Genomic DNA, 20,085 nt, shown 5'->3' with positions numbered 1-20,085 from the left:
CAAGTAGAAGCATATTTGGAGCTCCTAAGTTTTGCTCCTAAGTTTTCCAAAAATAAAAAGGAATATATTTCAATTCTTTCGTTTTCAATGGATCCGTTTACACCTAAGTTAAGTTATACTCAATTTTAGTTACTTTTCTTTTTAATCCAACGGACTATAACAGTTAAACTTAAGAGTTATTTAATTTTTTTTCTCTCATCGTTTATTTCACTCACCCTTATAATTTATTAGACTTAAGAAAATGAATGACTTTGATTGAATTTAACTAGTGTAAGTATAAACCAATCCCTTAAATTATATATATAATATTACTAATCTTTTGACTCTTTTCATCTGAAATTAATTTTCTGGAGAAACTCTTTCTACTGAATAAGGCTACATTTATAAGGATTCATATGGTAAGTAAAAGAACACTTGTAATTAAATGATTAACGTTTCATACAAAATGAATATTAAAAAGTCAATGTTAAAAATTTAACTTTTTTCTAAAATGTGAATTTTAAAAATTATTTTAAAAAAAATGTCATCTTAATTTCATTAGAATGAATTTGAATTGAGATCCATTTAATTATGATTTAGTAAACCTATAGATAGAAAATAATTTCTTTTTTGTGCAACCAATAATCAAACATTTTATCTCATACAATACTATGAGAATACCAAAACAATACAATTAAGTAAAGAATTTAAATTCTCTGTATTGTCAGCATATCATCCACTATTGATTTGGATAACTTTTATTTGAGATTCAATAATGATTAACATATAAATGATTTACTAAGAATGTAAAAAATATTTTCACTATCATCCTATATATTAAATCCTTAACTAAAAATTCTATTATGATTTAATAAACCTTAAGGGGATGAATGGATAGATATAAAATAATTTAGTGATTATAACATAATTAGAGGAATCATATAAACGTTACCAACTAGTTCAAGTGGTACATGCTAACAGGATTCCCTAAGCAAAGTGAGTTTGAGTCCTGTGAATAAAAAAAATGTCCACTCAAAAAGTTAACCTCACTTAAGATACCCGGCTCGGATAGGATTGCCGCATCCAGTGCAAGGATACATGTACGAAACCAAAAAAATATAAACCTTAATTCATCTTGCTATCACAACACCTTGTTTTATTCTCTAAAAAACTGAACTTAACTGAGTTAGGGTTTCTCTTTCAAATTGTTTACAAAAACACTTCGATTCCACTTATAATTGCAATTACTGATTTTTCTATCAATGTCTAACACTAGCAACAATGTAAGTCCTGAAATTCTAACCTAAACTCTATTTTCATCACAACAATCTTGTTTTTATGGTTTTCTATTTGTATATGAATTGGTTTATTAATCTAAGTGTTAACTATATTGTGTTGAATCAGGTGGGTGGGGTTGATAACACATTCAGAAGAAAATTTGACCGAGAAGAGTATTTGGAACGTGCTCGTAAGCGTGAGAAGGAGGTGATTCAGTTATCTCTGTTTTTTCAATGCTAATATTTTCTTCTAATTAAAAAAGGCGCGGGACACAATGCACGAGACTCCTACTTAATAGGTTACATGGAGAGTAGATATATGCAGCCTTACCCTACATGTAGAGAGTCTGTTTCCGGGATTTGAACTTGTGAATTCATGATTACTGAGCAATAACCTTGCTATTGCGTCAATCTCACCCTCTATTTTCTTGTAAGTTAATTTGATAATTTTTATTTTGATTTTGATTTTGTGTACTCGATTTTGAACAGGAGGAGGAGGGCTCTCGATCCAAATCTAAAGGTATATATCTATATATATATATATATACATATATATATATATATATATATATATATATATATATATATATATATATATATATATATATATATATATATATATATATATATATATATATATATATATATATATATATATATATTTGCTGATGATGGATTTTTGTCTCTTGGAATTTACCATTTGTTTGCATTTGCTTTCAGATGCTATTATTTGTTTACTTTTTTGTTACTAAATACTCAAGCTCGTCCTTAGGACTAATATCAATGCTAAACTGAATTTGTATTATACTAATCTTGATTCTAGGCGATCCGTGATCTTAGATTAGCCTCCTAGTTTATTTACCTGGATCGGTTGTAATTATCTGTTTTGGTAATAGATTATTTCTTTTTGTTCCAAAAAAAATATGTCCTTCGACTTTAGTTACTGACAAATGGAAAATCTCAACTTGGTGTCTGAGAAAGTTGAATGACAGTCGAAATAGGACTAATGTATATGGGGTTGGGGCATTGTTTAAGTACTGTTACAGTTAGTAACATGATTGTATCGATGCAGCTAAAGGTCCTCTCGTGCAGAGGAAACCCTTGAAACATAGAGATTATGAAGTGGACCTCGAATCCCGCTTGGGCAAGACTCAGGTAATAAGTTCTGGATATTGAGGTTAATCATTCTGTAGTTCTATTTTTTTGCACATAATCTGTAGGTTCTGTTTGCGAGTTGGTTTTTGAAGGGTAATAGAGGAAAGGTTAAGGTATATGAACCATGAAACGCACTTGTGAACAGACTATCAAACCTTTCTTTCCGTCCAAAAACCAACTCAGAAACATACATCCGTAGTTCTAAATGAGTGGCAAGCATTTATAATTTTTTTTGTAAAAGTATTTTCTTTTTGATGTGACAAAATATGTGACCATTCTGAGTGGTATAGATCACGAGGGTTCATCCATTGGTACGAAAATGTTATCATATGACTCAGCTATACTGAATTACTGATAACATGTAACTGTTTGCAGGTTGTTACACCAGTTGCACCACTAAGTCAGCAGGTACCTGTTTTCAATATTTTTCTTGTTAAATCACTAAGGAGTATAAGGAATAGGACTTGTTAAATACTTCGACGCTATAGTTTTGCCTTTTGTTTTTGCTATCTGGATGGTCTTTTGTTGCACAGTTTATTTATCACTTTTATTAAAGCACTTAAATTGCAGGCAGGATACTACTGCTCAGTATGTGAATGTGTGGTAAAGGACTCTGCGAATTATTTGGATCATATTAATGGAAAGAAACGTAAGTGATTTCTTGACATGTCCTCTGAACTTTTTCTCCAAGTCTTTCTTTGATTGCTTTCATTTTGCTCACTATTATTTTTACCCTTAGATCAAAGAGCTTTGGGCATGTCTATGCGTGTAGAACGTGCTTCTCTTGACCAGGTATACTTTAAGATAACATTCTAATATATATGAATTCAAATAAAAAAACCAGTGTCTTTGATGTTGGGTGAATGATATATTTTTTGTGCATGCATTTGAGTGTGCCTTGGTATCATTTGCTTTATGTATTTTTATATGTGCCTCTGCAGTATAGTAGTAAATCTTTTTGATGAAACACAGGTTCGGGAACGATTTGAAGTTCTTAAGAAACGTAAAGATCATGGAAGTTTCACAGAGCAAGGTAAAGCGTTGGATAAGAGAAGGATTTGAGTATTTCGTTTATTAGAAGTATACAAATTTCAACTCTGGATGTTGTTCTTTTTGTTGGCCGAAAATTGCATTTCAACTGATCTTTCATTCTTCCATTTAATTTGATTGACTCAATCCATCAGTGTGAAATTTGACTTCGACTTTTTTACAGATTTTGATGAACGGATATTAAAACAGCAACAAGAAGAGGAAGAAAGAAAGCGATTACGTCGTGAAAAGAAAAAAGAAAAGGTCAGAATTGTCTAGTTGCTTAGTTTGAGTTAGAACATAAGTACCAAGTTGAAAGAAATATTTTTCTCTCCCCCTACCCCATTTCTGTCTAGTATTTGTTCTTCCAATGACATCAAGTAATTCTTTTACTAACTTGATAATTGTATCTATCTTTCTCAAATTGATTTTTAATGTTATGTTTACAAGTAAAGATTTTATTGTTTGGTTTTTTGTTGAACAAATTAGTAAGTAATTAACTAATGTTAAAATTTTGGATTCAGAAGGAGAAGGCTATTGAAGAACCTGAAATGGATCCTGATGTTGCAGCCATGATGGGGTTTGGTGGTTTCGGTTCATCGAAGAAGTGATGACATTCCACATATGAGATGAGCTTTTTTGTATGAAATGTTGAGCAATTTGTTTTGCAATGTTTAAGCTGAATCTTGTATGTATCAACTTCATTCTAGGTGACTTAAAGATGAAATCTAAGGTGAAAAGTAAAATAGTATGCCTCAAAACATTTTTGTAGTTTGAGTTAGTCCCTAACATTATATTCAATCATGTGATTCCTTTATGTTAGTTTAAATCACCTATGTATAATATAAGTTTCATACTTGTACTCTCCAAATGGGTTCTAAATTATATTTTCTTGACCAAAGAGATGTATAGTAACTAGTAAGTTACTCATGCATTCGAATGCACAGTACAGGTCGGTTTTGCCGCATGTAGATATAAATTGCTGTTCAGGATACACATATATAGCATTCAACACAAACACAGTAAACATTCTAATGCTTAGTGTCACACTAAGTACACAACTACTACCATTGTTATGAAGAGGTACAATCTAATAAAATCTGATAACTTTTGGGCACTGTTTGTCTCTTCTCCAGCATATTCTCCCAAATTGAAGTTCCCTACACATAAAACAATTTTCAACACCACAAAATATTAAAAGTAAAAAGAGAAGGATGATTGGAAATATAATAATAATCAAATATTAGTCTCATTGAACATTGTGATAATACTTTATTGTATATCATGTACATTCACAAATGATAAGAAACATTTTATTTGGTACTACCGAGGGTATCTTCTCATCTTTTTAAGTAACAAACTAATCTTTTTTTGGGTTTATCGCTGTCCCTCCCAACAAGTGTCGCTCCCAGGAATTGTACCCTCGTCCTTGGGGACATAGTTGACAAGATCGAGATCTTACGTAAGATCGGAAGGGGTAGATGAAAACGTAAAACGTATGATCGTAAGATCCTACCAAATATTAATTTTTTTTATATATACATGTACACAAGATAATAAAAATTTCAGCTTTCTCTATTGCTATAAATAACAAAATTAACAAGTAGCACTTGATAAAACTTAAACTTCAACATCGAAATATTATTCACATTAAAGTATTAGGTCTCATATAATTGCAAAACTAACATGTCAACACAATCAACTAAAGTGTTTGCAGCAAAAAATACCAACAAGTATTAGAACCTAATATCTAAATCAATAAATCAAATCACGCAAGGGTATATCAAGATAATCATCTTCATTGACTTCTTCATCTTCGTTAATGGTTTTTGTTCAAATAAGAGAGATAAATTATAATATTTTCAAAAAGAACACAGTAAGTACGTTGAATATGAAGAAGGAAAACTTACTTGACGAAGATGAGAGAAACTTATGGATTTCTTTCACATGGAAATAAATTTCTGGTATGGTATATTTTTTATGTTGCTATTTAGGGTTTAAAATAATTTTGGGTGGGTCAAATGATTTTGGGCCATGGGTTTCCCTCGGGTTTAGAAGATTAGGATTTTACAATTTGGGGCTTTTGCAACAAAAAAAACAGTAACTCGTAAGATCTTTCCGATTTCACGATTCTACGGTCTTCCTCGACGATCTCACCAGCAGTGGTGACATCGCATTCAAAGTGGGCACATGACTTGCTAACTCTTGAAAACTCGTAAGATCTACCGATCCTACGAGTTAACTCGTGAGTTTAACTACTATGATTGGGGATCCAATAAAACCTTACACCACTATACTACTGCCTTATTGATATACTTAAATGTCAAACAAATTAATTGAAGTTAATGATGACCTCTTTGTGTAGAGTAGCTGCAACCTGCATTTAGTACATATCTTATTTGATCCACATTGGCTTTGTTGTAGAATAAGAAATTGGAAAGCACATTGTTAATGCAATTAAGCATTAGTTGTGTTTCAGCAAGGCAAGGTCCATTGCAGAAAATGTCAGTGGCCTCTGGTGGTATGTTAATATTCCCAGATGGGTTTAATCTATATGCCTCATCACAACCAACATAAATCTGTGAAATATACCAAAACATATATCAGAAAATAAGAAGGTTTATTGTGTTGGGGAAAAATCGAACATACCAAAATGTCCGATATCAAGCACACATACACATAATAGAATAAGATACAAAAGATTTAATCTGATCCGGCCTCAGTATATCCTCGGTCACATTTTGGTAAATATTTCACTCTCGAAATCAATTGTACTAAGTCTTGAAGGATAATATAAGGAAACATCAAATTTTTACACTATATAAGTTGATCTTGACTCCTTGAATGATGGTACACTGATTTTAATCCAATAGTGAATTTTTCCTCATGTTCACAAAATGTTACATAATTTAAACATAGAATTCCTCATGTTAACAAAATGTTACACAATTAAAACAATTGGCATCAACTATATAATCTTACTTACTAGCTTATTGTCAAAGCATGATAAGGCTTTTGTTATGCTTGAACCCTGAAACAAGTCCTCTGCAGAAGCCCCTATTGTATGCACAATACACATAGTTACAAGATGTATAATATAATATGTGGAAAATGATCAATGCTTATTTTTTTTGGGTACTACCATCCTCTTACCCTATGGGTAAGGAACTAATCATTTTTGGGATACGTGGCTGACCCTTCCAATAAGTATTGCTCTCAGGAATGAAACTCTTGACCTTTTGGTCATCCTGGAGATCTAGCAGGCCTTAACCAACCCCTTAATGATCAATGCTTATGACATAACTTTATTGAATAATGAATATAGAAATAAGCAACAATAACCTGAATAGCAGAAAAGCATTGCATATGAAATCAAAGTAACATAAAAAATGAAACTTTTTTCCTTTAGCAATAGTGAGAATGCCATGACTATAATAGGCTATAGTTATGTGGAGGGAATATGAAACAAAGTTCAATGCATGTTAGAATGAAGCAAAGGATTAAGCTTAATTAATATGAATGTGATGATGTTGATATTAAATATTTGAATGGTTAATTGTTTGTATATTAAAGTGGTAGTAGCTAGAGCTGATAAAGTAGGCCAACACACCAAGTTATAAAAAAAGAGATTGGTTAAGGAATTGCACCAGTTTATAGCAGTAATGGTTGGAGACAATTTGAGTTATACAAAAAGTGAAAACAATATATTTGGTCACCAACTCATGCTTTCTTAGTCTGAGTTTTTAACTTGTAGTTGTTGAGTTCATCAAAAATTTTGAACATCATTATTATATTTGACTCATGTTGAGAAAAAAAGGCGACTCAGTGCACAAGGCTTCTACTTGGTATGGTACAAAATGGTAAATGTATACAGTCTTACTTCCACAAGTGAAGTCTATTTTTAGAACCTAGAACCTTGTGGTCACTAGCAACAACCTTGTCATTGCATCAAACTCATCCTATTTTTCAATAAAAGAGAGAACAAAAATAAAAAAAATATCAACAACCAAAATTTAGTGGAACTAGGTGTCATATACCTTGTGATTTTGATGGTTATTTTTTATGACTAGGCTCAAAATAAAATTATAGTATAGTCATTAAAGGATAAGGTGCATAAATGAAATCCATATTGTATGAAATAAATGTAAAATCCTTATTATTTTGATATGGTGTATAAGTATAACAACCATTCAAATTTTAAAATGTGAAAAGATAAAGGAGTATAGGAAAATTAAAAAAGTGTACATAATAGGAAGAAGTGTAAACCACATAGTACACTACTTCAAATGTGATGAAATTGCAAAGAAAAGTTAGAGACATGCTCCACACTAACAATTGTATACCCTAGAGCAAAATAAAATTGAAGATCTTTAGTTTATAAAAGAAGTAACTGAAACTTTTACACCAAAATTTGAAAGAAAGTTTAAAATCTGTCCACTATAAAGTTTTTTACATTGTCAGCACATCATCTACCATAGATTTGTAATACTTTTATTTGAAAATCAATGATAACTAACATATGAATAATAAAGATTAGCTGACAGTGTAAAAAATACTTACACTATTAATATATACATATTAAATCCTTGAAAGAAATCCAATATGCTTAATGTATAACTTTTTTACTGTATGAAATCTTTACATCAAAGTTGGAACAAGGGGTCTTGAGATTAAAAACAATAATAATTTTAATTTTTAACGAACATCCATGTTTATCCTTTATTTTTTTTATGTACTTATTTATTCCCGAAAAAATAACAAACCAAACTACTAAAATATCACAAATGAGTAAAAATCAGTCACAAAAAAAAATACTAAAAATAACTAATTTAATTCACATTTAATATTTTTGAAAACCATTTTGAAGCTTTTAAATTTTCAGAAACCAAATTAGTAGGCGCAAAAATTTTCAAGGGACAAAAATAAATCTTTACTCTCTATTTCTTTTTAGCACTTTCATGATAGGCACAGTGAATCATCTCTATCCCACCCTAGGACTGACCCTAGATAGAGGCACAGTGAATCCTCTAAAGTTGCACAAATAATAGCTTTTGGTCCCTCAATTTCTTTCAGATAGAAAATCATCACTAGTACAAACTAAAATAGACATTTTCTCAGCATACCATAGAGAGGTTCCAAGATATAATTTTTTGATAAATATAAAATGAAAATATACTGCAATTTTAACACCTTCACAATTCATAACTATATAAACAAACTTCTAGAAATGAGATACCAAACCATTTCATAGTAAGAGACACTACTACTTGATGTACTGAGAAAGCCATTTGAAACCATCTCCATAACCCATTTTCCTCACAATACTGCACATATATACCTCCATGGGACGAACATTTGAGTCCGACAAATTCACCTTACCCTTGCCTGTGGTGAAGTTCGTCAGGCCCAAATGGTAACGCAACTCTTCTTCCGAGGCAGCGTATGGAATATCGATTTTGTTTCCAAGGATAAGGAATGGGACATTGGCCAAAGATTCATCAGAAAGGAGAGCATCTAGCTCTTTTTTCGACTCAGCAAATCTTTCCTTGTCAAAAGAATCAACCAAGTAGACCACTGCATCAACCTGCATCAAAGACGGATGAAACTTAAGATCGTAAAAGGAATAATCATAACTATAACAAGAGTAAGAAAAAAACTATTTCAGTTATATTATTGAACATGTTATAAACCATAAATTGCTTCAGAAGCAGATGATATAAAATACTAGTAGCACAACCTTCTAAAGTGAAAATGTGTCATCAGCAAACTATCACTAAGATTTTGGCGTCTCGTGAATTTGATAAAAATGGACATTTAGCTTGGACTACGAAGGCCTGAATTCTTTAATTTAGCTAGCTTTTCAGAACATTCTAGAAGAGAGTAGTTCTTAACAACTTAATCATAATACTTCCAATCACCATACTTAGCATTAGAAGAAAATTTTATCCTAGGTAGCAGCTAGACCTACAGGTCACGAAGCATCGATGCATGCATTCACTTCAGTGACTTCACCAATACATATTTGTGAAGCATTCAAGCCATTTTCCTCTAGCTGTTTGGTATGAATGAATGATTCACTACTTTTCTTTGCTAATGAAACAAAGTAGCAAAGGTTGTCAAGAGTGCAACATAGGCACATGAAGCACAACTCTTCTTGCTTGTTGGGTCATCTCCAAACTCAGATACACTACTCTTGTCTTCTTTCATGAGTTGCACGAACACGTCCTAGTTGCTGGGTAAAATGCTCGAGAATGCAGAGTACAAAGAGCACTTCCTGGTTGCTGGGTAAAATTCCACGAGACGCATATAGAGCATATAGTCGCACACAAAAGACATGGCCAGTACATGAAGCTCCCAACAAATGGCATAAGGACAGTAGATGTATGCACCTCGAAAACGAAGAGGTAGTTTACAAGAATTACAGAGATGCACAATGATTTAAGATTTCTATTTTTATTTAGTAAGGTCCAAGAAGTAGATTCTCAGCTTGCTTTTTTTGGAATTGCAATTTTATATTTACTATATTTTATGAATACTTATATTTTCAAGAATAGCTATATCGACATATCAGATACGATACCCACATCATATCTATGCATTACAACCAACAAGTTTCTACATGTTTATATCAGCATTCACTAATTGATCAACACATATGAGCTTGTGTGCAGCCATGTAAACCAGAACAACAATACATTGGAGTCTGAAGAACAAGGCCGAGTGGCAACTAATCATATTTTTTAGTTCATAAAATGAAGGATCGGGATATCTCTTCTCGGTATATATCCCCAGCTGCAAAAATGTGCAAACAAGTGCGTAGTATCCTAGTCGCATCGGCAATAGGAAAATGAGAGAGATAACGAACCTGCGCATAGTAATCTTTCCAGACTCTTCGAGCAATCTGGTGACCACCAAGATCAAAAGCTTTAAACTTGATCTTCCCAATACTCAACTCCTCCGATGTCGGATACTGTGTTGGCTGATGCTGTACCAATCTCTGCAAAACCAAATCTCATGATAACATAAATTCACACCAAAACCACCACAACAAAGGAACTCTTACAATAAAAACTTGTTCACACAAATTGAATGCACTAACTAATCATATCATAATAATTAAACTAGAATTACCCATTAATCAATAATTTGATGTGATTAAACTTAAAAACCAATGCAATAGGCGAATAACTAATATTAAACTAATTTACTTAATATAATCATTCAAAAACCATTCCTTTTTTGTTTTTACAGAAAACCCAGAATGTTTAACTCAATAACGATATTAGGAAAGAAGAAAAAACATAAAAGAAAAAACCTCATCTTTGAGCATATGAAGCAAGGTGGTTTTGCCAGCGTTATCAAGGCCTAAGAATAATATCTTAGCCTCTTTTTGCCACAACCCAAGTGATGCTAAAACCCCATAAAACCAATCAACCAAAAACATCTTCTTTTTCTACGATCGAATCGAAGCAATAGTTTATGTTTCAATCAACCTCAAAACCAGAGAGAGAGAGAGACGTTGGTTATGTCATATAGGGTGTGTTTGTTTTGTTGCAGCAATTTTGATATTTGGGATTGAGACTGGTGACTGGCTCATCCGGTAAGAAAGGCCAAGTTGTTTTCGTATTTATGTTCTGGGGCTTTGGGCCAAGATGTTTAGACGACTTCCTCGTATTTTGGTTAAAGAATTAATTCATTTTGGGTTCATGATTTATTATTTCAATAAGTATTACTTACAAGAATTAAACTCTTGATAATAGTAGATGAAATGATATATGTAATTAGACAACTATCATTTACTATTTATATATTTATTATTTACTCTTGAATGAAAATAATACTATCATTATACAAATATTATATTCAAAATGAAGAGTCTGTTAGGAAAGATGATATAATCACGTCTTAGGTGTTTTGGACATATATGAAAGAGATAGTTAGAAGACAAGTAAGAAGACTATATCAAGTGAAACTTAGTTCAATTCATAGAAGTAGAAGACAAAAAAAACCATAGCCAAAACGACAATATTTTTTTATTTATAATTTTATCAAAAACCATGATTTATGATAATATTATGACATGTTCAATTTATATAATCTACAATTATTAAACTCACATAATAATATTTTCATGACTTATAAATTTATTTACATAACATTAAAAAAATTCACTAGCATCCAAAAAATAACATATTATTTCACAATTTCCTACATGCTAGTCTTGCCCACAATTAGCACGAGTATGCTTTTTTTATTATATAAGTAGACATGTTCTTTTTTGCCCTAATTTTAGAAGCATGTGTGGACATAAAAAAAAATCAGTCTATTATTTTGCTAATGCTAACAACAATCGAAGCATTGAAAATGAAGTATGAATCCTCCATTCTTATATATAATATAATGTGATGACTCTATCTAATGGTTTGTTTGTTACGAGTTGGTTTTCGAAGGATAATAAAAGAAAACGAAAAACTTGAAAGTCATAAATTACATATTTTCCTTTAAAACTCGATTCGCAAATAGATCATTTATTCGTACGAAACAAATCGCTAGCCCTAATATCAATGCCAATGTTAATATGGGCCTAAAAATGCTAAAGCTTGAAAGGCCCATAGAAGTTCAATTGGAAAGTGCTTCTTCTATGCTCTTTTTCTCTTGAATTTGTTCAATGATTCCAGTTTCATGAACTCAGTAATGCACTTCAACTGAAAATTTTCTTCATCCAATTTAGTTTAGTAACAATAGCATGTACTCTTTCCTACAAAGAACGATTCAAACCTCAAAAATTCGACAAATTTGTAGGTTTTCCTTATTCCTACAAAAACTACAAACAACCTCGTCTCATTTGTCACATAACATTCTTGTTTCAAATGGCAGTTACAGTTATGGTTTTCACCAACGTAGTATTGTGTCTCCGAATCAGTTTCGATGTTTCGGTTCTGAATCAGAGAGTCTCACAGTGGAGGGAATTATAGCAAATAATTGGAACATTCTAGATGAGGATGATGGAGATTGGAAGAGTCATGCTGCTGCTGTAGCTCAATCTATTGATTTAATCAAACGACGGTTACAGGTATGGTTTCAATTTTAAACTCCGGTTTCGGGAAGAAAAAACATAGGTGAAACGATTAGTAAAGATTTAAAGATTTCAATGGAGTATTATAGTGTCGGTCGATATATGTAGTATTGTAGCCGACTCCACTTAGTGAGACTAAGATTGTTGTTGTTGAATACTGTGTTGTTGCATAAGCATGTTAGAATGGATGGCTGGAGGTGTGTGGAAGAGCTTAATGGGGCTTACGAGAATAATTTGTGAAAATAGCTTATGATCTTTTGTATAATATCTTAATAATCTTAACAGAAAAGCTCATGGAAAAGGGTATTTTCAGCTTATTTTGAAAAAAAGCTATTTATTGAATAAGCACTTAGTTAAGCTGTGCACATCCATGAGCTGTTTTTAGCTTATGACCTTTGTATAATATCTTAATAAGCTTAACAGAAAAGCTCATGGAAAAAGGTTATTTTCAGCTTATTTTGAAAAAAAGCTATTTATTGAATAAGTACTTAGTTAAGCTGTTCACATCCCTGAGCAATTTTTAGTTTATTTTTAAGAATCTTATTGAATAAGTGCTTAATTAAATTATTTACTCAAAGGTGTCTACGAAATAAGTTATGAGAATTGGACATTAAAGTTAAAAAGTAGGACATTTTGGTTTCAATAATAGGAGTGGAAGCAAAGAGAACAAATTCAACAAAACAATACCACTCCATTAATATTTTGTTTCTTTCTCTATTTTGTTCTGACCACATGTCAAATGATATCTTAATTAAACATGATTTGCTTATTTAACCAATTGTTTTTGTTTTAGTAACATGTTAGTGTGTTGTGGGCAGTGGAAGAAACTGAAGGTTAGGTTGGATTTGCTATCAGCTCAGTTAGCTAAGCCAGACCTTTGGGATGATCCTGTGCATGCTGGAAAAATTAGCCGTGAGCATGGATCACTTTTAGGAAAAGTGAAAGAGGTTAATGCAATGGAGCAAGAGTTAATTGAGCATATTGATATGATAAAGCTTGCTCGCGAAGAAAATGATGAAGAATTGGAATCGGTGGGCATTCACTTCACCTCCTAGGCATGTAATAATCTGTTTTGTCACTAGTCTTACATATATAACACCAATGCTTAATAAATACGATTTAGTTTTGATGCATTGGCCATGTACACCTATTCATGCATTCCCATATCATTAAGCATATTCGACTCTCACAATAACTATATCAAACATCACATACCATAAAATATGATTGGCTGGCAGTGCAAAAAAATTACCTTGACAATTGCATATTATATTGTTCTGTATAAGTCAGAAAGTTTAAGTAGACAATGGATTATTTCATATTATATTGTTCTGCATAAGTAAGAAAGTTTAAGTAGACAATGGATTATTTCATATTATATTGAAATGCTAGATAAACATATAGGCTTGACAACATATTAGGAGGTGCATATAGTTTATAAGAAGTACTAAAACAGGCATAATTGTCTCAAATGTCAAAAACCTATTTGGTTATAGTTTATTCCCTTACAAGGTTTGAAGTGTTAAATGAATAATTTCTTAATGGTATATGCCAATTTATATTCATGCAGAGACTTTCTTCCTTTTCAGGAATCACTGAAAGCTTTGCTTAACATGAGAAGAAATGCAAAAGAGAAAGAACTGGAGGCATTGCTTTCAGGGGAGCATGATTATTGTTCTTGCTACATCGAGGTTGTTATCAAAGATCTTTATAAATTGTTTTTTATTGCATTGGCATTTTTCTTGAAAACGTCCTTGCATGTGCCTAATTCTTCAATCCGGGTCATGGTTCTGTACGAGGGTGCCTATTGAAGCTGCTTGTTTTATTATTTTATATAGGTTCAGGCTGGGGCCGGGGGTACTGAGAGCATGGACTGGGCTTCAATGGTCATGCAGATGTATAAATCATGGGCCCAGCGACGAGGATATAAAGTAATTGTAATGGAAGAAATGCCTGGTGAGCTTGCAGGAATCAAGGTTCTCCTCCTTACCATCCTCAACGAGTTGTATTTAAAACTAGCTCACTTTTATGTTTAAATGCTCGAGTTCATGACCCGCGTCTACCTCCCTTTTATGTGACCATGTTGTCTTTTTGTTTGTTTGTTTTTCTTTTAATTTTGAAGTACCAAGTTACTTAACTTGCATTTAAGCTTCAAGCAAGATTACAATGAGGATTTTGTTTTCCGTTCGGGCCTCTTGTTTAACATATTTTGGGCCTGCAACTGCAATACTCATTCTCGAAGATTATAATTTCTGTTGTAGTGGGAACTGCTAGTTTCTGAATTTATACCAATTTGTTTTTTCAGCGAGCCACAATCAAAGTAGATGGCGAGTTTGCATTTGGCTATGCCAAAGCAGAAATAGGAGTGCACAGGCTTGTGCGCATATCACCTTTTGACAGTAATAAGCGCCGACATACTTCATTTTCTGCTGTAGCCGTGATTCCCATCCTCGGTGATGGATCAACCCGTGTACAAATTAATGAATCCGATCTTCGAATTGAACGATTTCGCTCAGGTGGACCTGGTGGCCAGCATGCTAATACAACAGATAGTGCTGTAAGAATAATCCATATTCCTACAGGAATTACTGCAACTAGCCAGAACGAAAGGTATGACGTGCATATTTCTATTAAGGGAGGGGCAGACTGTGTTGTGCTATGTTGTTAAACATGGAGTTTTTCATGATTTGTGAACAGATCACAACATATGAATAAGGCTTCAGCATTGGCTGTGCTTCAGTCTAGATTAGACCAAATGGAGATGGCGCGCCAGGCTCAATTGAATGCACAACATACACAATCTCTCACCGACATAACTTGGGGCAGTCAGATACGTAGTTATGTGCTCCATGTACGGTTTGAAATTGTATATTTCCCGCGTCCGAAGCAGGTTTTAATGATTTGAACATTGCATTAACTATTTTTTTTTAAAATCTATTATGCAGCCGTACCGTATGGTGAAAGATCTTAGAACTAACTATGAGGTTTCAGATCCTGACTCTGTCCTTGAGGGAGATATAGATGCTTTCATTCTAAGCTACCTATCAGCTTCTTTGGACAAAGATGAAAGTAATGGTTAAATCAATCAAATTCCAAGACTATGGTGGCATATTTTATGCTGAAATCGGAATGCTTGGGTATTTTCAACATCTGAAGTCATTCCTCATCAAATTCTGAATCAAGGTCAGCACAAGGAAGCATTTGACTTTGCTGCCTATCGGTAATTTTTACGGCAATAAACGAATATATACAATCGAATAAATCTTGTATGAGCACAGTGCCTATTTGGCACAACTATCAAATATTTAAAGTAGTAACTTAAAAAGACAACAAAGGCCTTGCTAGAATGGTGAAAAGTTATCTTAAGTTTTGATTGGTTGTGCCCATACAACAATGGTGACCAAGATTCTTGTTCTTTAAGTTGCATTTATTTACTGTGGATTGTAGATTTGGATAAAAAACAATACAAATGCTACTAGTGTAAGGCTTGCCAACTCTTGCTCCAGGAAATATGAGTGTGGAGAAAACTTTGTACTTTTTTTTGTAGAACATGAGATTGATACTCCTAGAGAATTTTCTTTTTTGCATATTTGCATCTAAATCAAATTAAGTGCGCTAGAATATATTGATTGATTTGATTTGTGTGTGTTTTTCCAACATTGAAGGATCCTGCTTTATGAGTTTTATCTATACCGTATATTGACACTATAGTTAGTTCAACAAACCACTTACCGGAATAATTTTTACATAGCTAAAATAGCAATTATTTAGATTTGTGTAAAACAGTTAACATAGCTGAGAGTAGATTTGAGTGTCATATAAAATTAGAGAGATTTGTTGTCACATTCTGTCTCATCCAATTGTGGTAGGGATCAGTGTTTTAAATTGTGGTTGTAGTCGTGGTTACTATGATTGTGGTCATTGCAATGCGGATTTCGGTTGTTGCAGTGTGAAATATTTTGTGAGTAAAAAAATATTTTTGATATTGATACAATTTGATGCAATGCAGTTGCGTTCCAGTCGTATCAGTGTGATTCAGTGTAAAAATAAAAATCAAATGAGTGCAACTGGTTCTTCATTTGAATTAATATAAAAATCAACAATTTATAAATAAAGAAGAAAAGCATAGAGATGGAGACAAAGCAAATATAAATTTTAGCAACTAGTTCTTCATAAACTAGTTAGACTTTTACATCTTGAATATCACTTTTATAAGATGCTAAACATAATGAGGGTAACTGCCTTTTGAATAATGTACCAATTAATTAAGTATATTAAAATTTGTTACTCTAAACTAATATTGTCATTTTGGGTCATCTACCAATACTCGTACAATGTATATATGGACATGTCGGTTAGTAAAATATGAATGAAATATCATATTTTGTCCGCCTTAAATACGAGTAAGGTGGGCATGTAAGCTAACCAATATAATTTTGTTATAAAAAGTAAGGAAAATCTACAAAAACCAATTTTTTAATAATAAAAAAAAAATCAAGTAAAATTAAAACAACAACCTTAAATCATATTTTTTAAATACAAGTAATTAACAGTGAAGTAGAAAACTTTGAAAAAATTTAAAATCTAAGATTAAATTTAAGAAAATATGAGCAAGAAATAAACATGATGAATGAGAGAAATGGTAGAGACATAATTTTTATGCAATGGGTCACTTCTTTTGTCTATGTCATTCTGTTGGCAGTTTGAGCCCAATAGTATTGTTGAAGATACCACATTCAAATTCAAGAGAGTAACTCACTCGGTAATCATGTTTAAATATTATGGTTAGATTATGTTTTGTAAAAATAGAATCTTAATTATTATATTTTAAATAAATTGGACTTTAGGTTTAAAGGTCTATAGTCTCCTATTCACCACTATCTAAAGTATGTTAATCCTAATTAAAGGACATGGATAAAAATTGTCTTCTATTTTAATATTTTACCGTTTCTTTAGAATTCTTATTTTCTTAAATGCTAGCGTTAGCATCCTAACACATTTCATATAAAGTGATACAATTTATGGAATAACATATATACTCCTATTCGTGTCCATTTTGTTGACCTTCCAAACTTGAAATATGAAGCCCAATGCTACTCCTTAATAGAATATAGGATAGCTTGAACCTCAAACCAATAATTAGTTATAGTTTAATATTCTTTTCACAGCATTAAATGTTTATTTTAATTAATTAACTAATTTACCTATTTATATTCATAATTCAGTTAAGTTCGGTTTTATTGTCACTGCCATGGATTTCCAAAAAAAGAGGATCCAGTTTCTTGTACTTGTCGCTGGAATCATTCTTCTTAGTATTACAGGTACCTTTGTCCTTCAATCTATTATATGTATGTGTTTACAATTGAATTCCTTTATTCTCAAGCATTAATGTAATACAATTATAGACATTAGTATCAACTAGATTCATTTTTTGCAGACACCATTTGATGTAATGGGGCTTTAATTTAATTCATTCAGAAAGATTATTTTTTTCTTGTTGCAACTAATGTAATACGTTTAATTATCTGTCTGTGTTTAACTTCGGCGTAATAGTAATATTGTTTATCTTATGACCTAGACAACATTGGTTCAAATCCCGAAAATAATATTGCGAGAATAAGATAACATACATCTAATCTCTCCATGTCCATTAAGTAGGAGACTCGTGCATCGTTTTCTTAGCCTTACGGTCATCTTTGAGTGTAGACGCCCCGATTACAGTATATCTGCTTATACTCACAAAATTGCTCCTTTTTCAGCTAAAAAATGCAGGCAGATTGTTGGGGAGAAGGCATCATCAAAGAGTGGAAAATTCACATTCTTAAATTGCTTTGATATGGGCACTGGAACTTTAGCATGTGGTGTCAAGGAAGGTCTGAAACTCTATGTATACAACATTAGAACTTCTCATGTTGAAAAAGCAAGGCATAATGCAATTCAATCTGCTCTTGTTGATGCGGCGTCGCAGGGAATGTCGACGAAACATTCATCGAAACTTGCTGAGAAAGAAGGTAAGAAGGCAGCAAAATTGGCTTCGCGTAAGGCCGAGCGAATTACAGGTCCTATAATCTCTTCTGGATGGGACTTTTTTGAAGCTGTATACTATGGTGGTAGTGTTGCAGAAGGATTCTTTAAGGGAAGTTGTACCTCAATTGGTGCTTATGGTGGAGGTTTCATAGGAGAGAAAAAGCTTGGAAGATTTGGTTATCTTATTGGAAGTCTCTTTGGAAGTTGGGTTGGTGGTAGAATAGGGCTAATGCTATATGATGTGGTTAATGCAGTGCATTTCTTATTGCAGTTTGTTCAAAAAGATTGAAGTGAAGTTCAATAAGCCTAAGTTCATGAACATAATGAAGCAATTAGAATCAAATAAGAATCACATACATTGAATAATCTAATGCTTATGATTCCCTGCATTTTAGAGTTATGAAATATATGAACATTCAGAATTCATATTCAATTTTGAAGTTCATATCATTTTTATTTTCTCACATATTAATTGCATGTATGTGTTTTTCTTCTATGTCTTTGTCCTACTTTGGTGTATTAATCACACTTCTAATTTGTTAACATATAATACACACTTCACTATATAAAGTTTCTATTCTAAATAATGCACACATTTCATCTTTTCTATTTCTTTTGTAAACTAAAATAGCCAAAATAGACATTATCAAGGTTGTTAGATCACTATCACTTTTTAAAGGATTGTTGGGAGAAAATATGATATTCAACAATTTGGTCTTCATGGTTAGCCAAGAACAAAAAACATTGTTCAACATGAATTTATGGAGGCATAAAAGATACTAAACTTTATTAAAATAAGGTATTAGTCATGGTTGAAAGCTAAAATCAAGGGGTGGAGATTTATTTTTTGAAATCTAGAACTCAAGTCCATTACATTGTATAGAATGCATTTAATTGCCTAGGTGCATGTGGGATATGAATCATATTAATTGCATGTGAGAGTTGAGTCATGTAGACTATGAGTAGATGATGGTATGAGTGGTGATCAATATGGATGGATTTAGATCCTAATGGATTGATGAAAAATCATTCACCAATCTATATAAATTCATTTAAATTATATTTTAAATTATCCAACTCATCTATATCTAAACATAATGGACTGATTTTAATCCATCCAATTGATATGTGAATCCATTTTAATGGATTGGCTGAATGATTATCTAATCCATTTGATTTTTTTAAATTGTAACTAAAAACACTTTTGAAGAAAATCAATATTTTAAAGTCCATCATTTTAATAAATTGTTTTTCAAAATCACTTTTGAAAAAAATCACTTTCAAAAATTGTTTTTTTAAACCCACCTTATTAAAAAAAACACTTTTAAATAACATTTTTAAAACATGTTTTTAATTTTTAAACACTTTTAAAAAGTGATGTTTTGAAAATTTTAAAATATTATTTTTTACAATATTTTAAAAGCGTGTGATGTTTAATGTTCTATGTATATATTTTTTAACACATATTTATGTATGCTATGTATTTAAGAGCAAACTTTTAATATTAATAACACACATATCTTATAATTGATTTCAATTTAA

The 20,085-nt window shown here is 31.9% G+C and overlaps 5 protein-coding genes across 6 annotated transcripts; 3 read left to right on the top strand and 2 right to left on the bottom strand.

Moving 5' to 3' along the window:
- Positions 1,242-4,311, top strand: LOC109328940 (zinc finger matrin-type protein 2-like). The gene is made up of 10 exons (XM_019562585.1): positions 1,242-1,262; positions 1,384-1,464; positions 1,746-1,776; positions 2,329-2,411; positions 2,787-2,819; positions 2,982-3,060; positions 3,151-3,203; positions 3,384-3,444; positions 3,625-3,704; positions 3,965-4,311. The coding sequence occupies exons 1-10, from the start codon at positions 1,242-1,244 to the stop codon at positions 4,049-4,051; spliced, it is 609 nt and encodes a 202-aa protein (XP_019418130.1). The 3' UTR covers positions 4,052-4,311.
- On the bottom strand, positions 4,378-7,226 carry LOC109328941. Its single transcript, XM_019562586.1, has 4 exons — positions 6,783-7,226; positions 6,427-6,497; positions 5,794-6,019; positions 4,378-4,600 (listed from the first exon to the last, which is right to left on the bottom strand). Exons 1-4 carry the CDS (start codon positions 6,865-6,867, stop codon positions 4,485-4,487), a joined length of 498 nt encoding a protein of 165 aa, XP_019418131.1. The 5' UTR covers positions 6,868-7,226; the 3' UTR covers positions 4,378-4,484.
- Positions 8,594-10,965, bottom strand: LOC109330364 (GTP-binding protein SAR1A-like). The gene is made up of 3 exons (XM_019564535.1): positions 10,756-10,965; positions 10,306-10,437; positions 8,594-9,024 (listed from the first exon to the last, which is right to left on the bottom strand). Exons 1-3 carry the CDS (start codon positions 10,882-10,884, stop codon positions 8,704-8,706), a joined length of 582 nt encoding a protein of 193 aa, XP_019420080.1. The 5' UTR covers positions 10,885-10,965; the 3' UTR covers positions 8,594-8,703.
- LOC109328864 (peptide chain release factor PrfB2, chloroplastic) lies at positions 12,096-15,853 on the top strand. 2 transcript variants are annotated; one of them, XM_019562484.1, is made up of 7 exons: positions 12,096-12,513; positions 13,335-13,547; positions 14,106-14,207; positions 14,355-14,492; positions 14,822-15,126; positions 15,214-15,367; positions 15,462-15,853. In XM_019562484.1, exons 1-7 carry the CDS (start codon positions 12,187-12,189, stop codon positions 15,594-15,596), a joined length of 1,374 nt encoding a protein of 457 aa, XP_019418029.1. In that variant the 5' UTR covers positions 12,096-12,186; the 3' UTR covers positions 15,597-15,853. The 2 variants fall into 2 exon arrangements, with proteins under 2 accessions (XP_019418029.1, XP_019418030.1); XM_019562485.1 differs by having other exon boundaries at positions 12,402-12,513; positions 13,310-13,547.
- LOC109329384 lies at positions 17,768-18,832 on the top strand. The gene is made up of 2 exons (XM_019563050.1): positions 17,768-17,837; positions 18,276-18,832. Exons 1-2 carry the CDS (start codon positions 17,768-17,770, stop codon positions 18,830-18,832), a joined length of 627 nt encoding a protein of 208 aa, XP_019418595.1.

The sequence above is a fragment of the Lupinus angustifolius genome, chromosome LG16 (assembly GCF_001865875.1).
Source record: "Lupinus angustifolius cultivar Tanjil chromosome LG16, LupAngTanjil_v1.0, whole genome shotgun sequence".
Taxonomy (NCBI): Eukaryota; Viridiplantae; Streptophyta; class Magnoliopsida; order Fabales; family Fabaceae; genus Lupinus; species Lupinus angustifolius.
Note: the sequence above shows the minus strand (reverse complement) of the source record. Positions and strands in the feature narration are given on the sequence as shown.

Coding starts and splice junctions, on each gene's coding strand:
- LOC109328940 (XM_019562585.1), top strand. CDS start 1,242: ATGTCTAACACTAGCAACAAT. Junction 2,412..2,786: donor CCCGCTTGGGCAAGACTCAG/GTAATAAGTTCT, acceptor AACTGTTTGCAG/GTTGTTACACCAGTTGCACC. Junction 2,820..2,981: donor TTGCACCACTAAGTCAGCAG/GTACCTGTTTTC, acceptor CTTAAATTGCAG/GCAGGATACTACTGCTCAGT.
- LOC109328941 (XM_019562586.1), bottom strand. CDS start 6,867: ATGGCATTCTCACTATTGCTAAAGGAAAAAAGTTTCATTTTTTATGTT. Junction 6,020..6,426: donor CATGCTTTGACAATAAGCTA/GTAAGTAAGATT, acceptor TATATTTCACAG/ATTTATGTTGGTTGTGATGA. Junction 4,601..5,793: donor CAGCTACTCTACACAAAGAG/GTCATCATTAAC, acceptor TTTTATGTGTAG/GGAACTTCAATTTGGGAGAA.
- LOC109330364 (XM_019564535.1), bottom strand. CDS start 10,884: ATGTTTTTGGTTGATTGGTTTTATGGGGTTTTAGCATCACTTGGGTTG. Junction 10,438..10,755: donor TTCATATGCTCAAAGATGAG/GTTTTTTCTTTT, acceptor TTGGTTTTGCAG/AGATTGGTACAGCATCAGCC. Junction 9,025..10,305: donor GGAAAGATTACTATGCGCAG/GTTCGTTATCTC, acceptor TCTTTGATGCAG/GTTGATGCAGTGGTCTACTT.
- LOC109328864 (XM_019562484.1), top strand. CDS start 12,187: ATGTACTCTTTCCTACAAAGAACGATTCAAACCTCAAAAATTCGACAA. Junction 14,493..14,821: donor GTGAGCTTGCAGGAATCAAG/GTTCTCCTCCTT, acceptor TTGTTTTTTCAG/CGAGCCACAATCAAAGTAGA. Junction 15,127..15,213: donor GCAACTAGCCAGAACGAAAG/GTATGACGTGCA, acceptor ATTTGTGAACAG/ATCACAACATATGAATAAGG.
- LOC109329384 (XM_019563050.1), top strand. CDS start 17,768: ATGGATTTCCAAAAAAAGAGGATCCAGTTTCTTGTACTTGTCGCTGGA. Junction 17,838..18,275: donor CATTCTTCTTAGTATTACAG/GTACCTTTGTCC, acceptor CTCCTTTTTCAG/CTAAAAAATGCAGGCAGATT.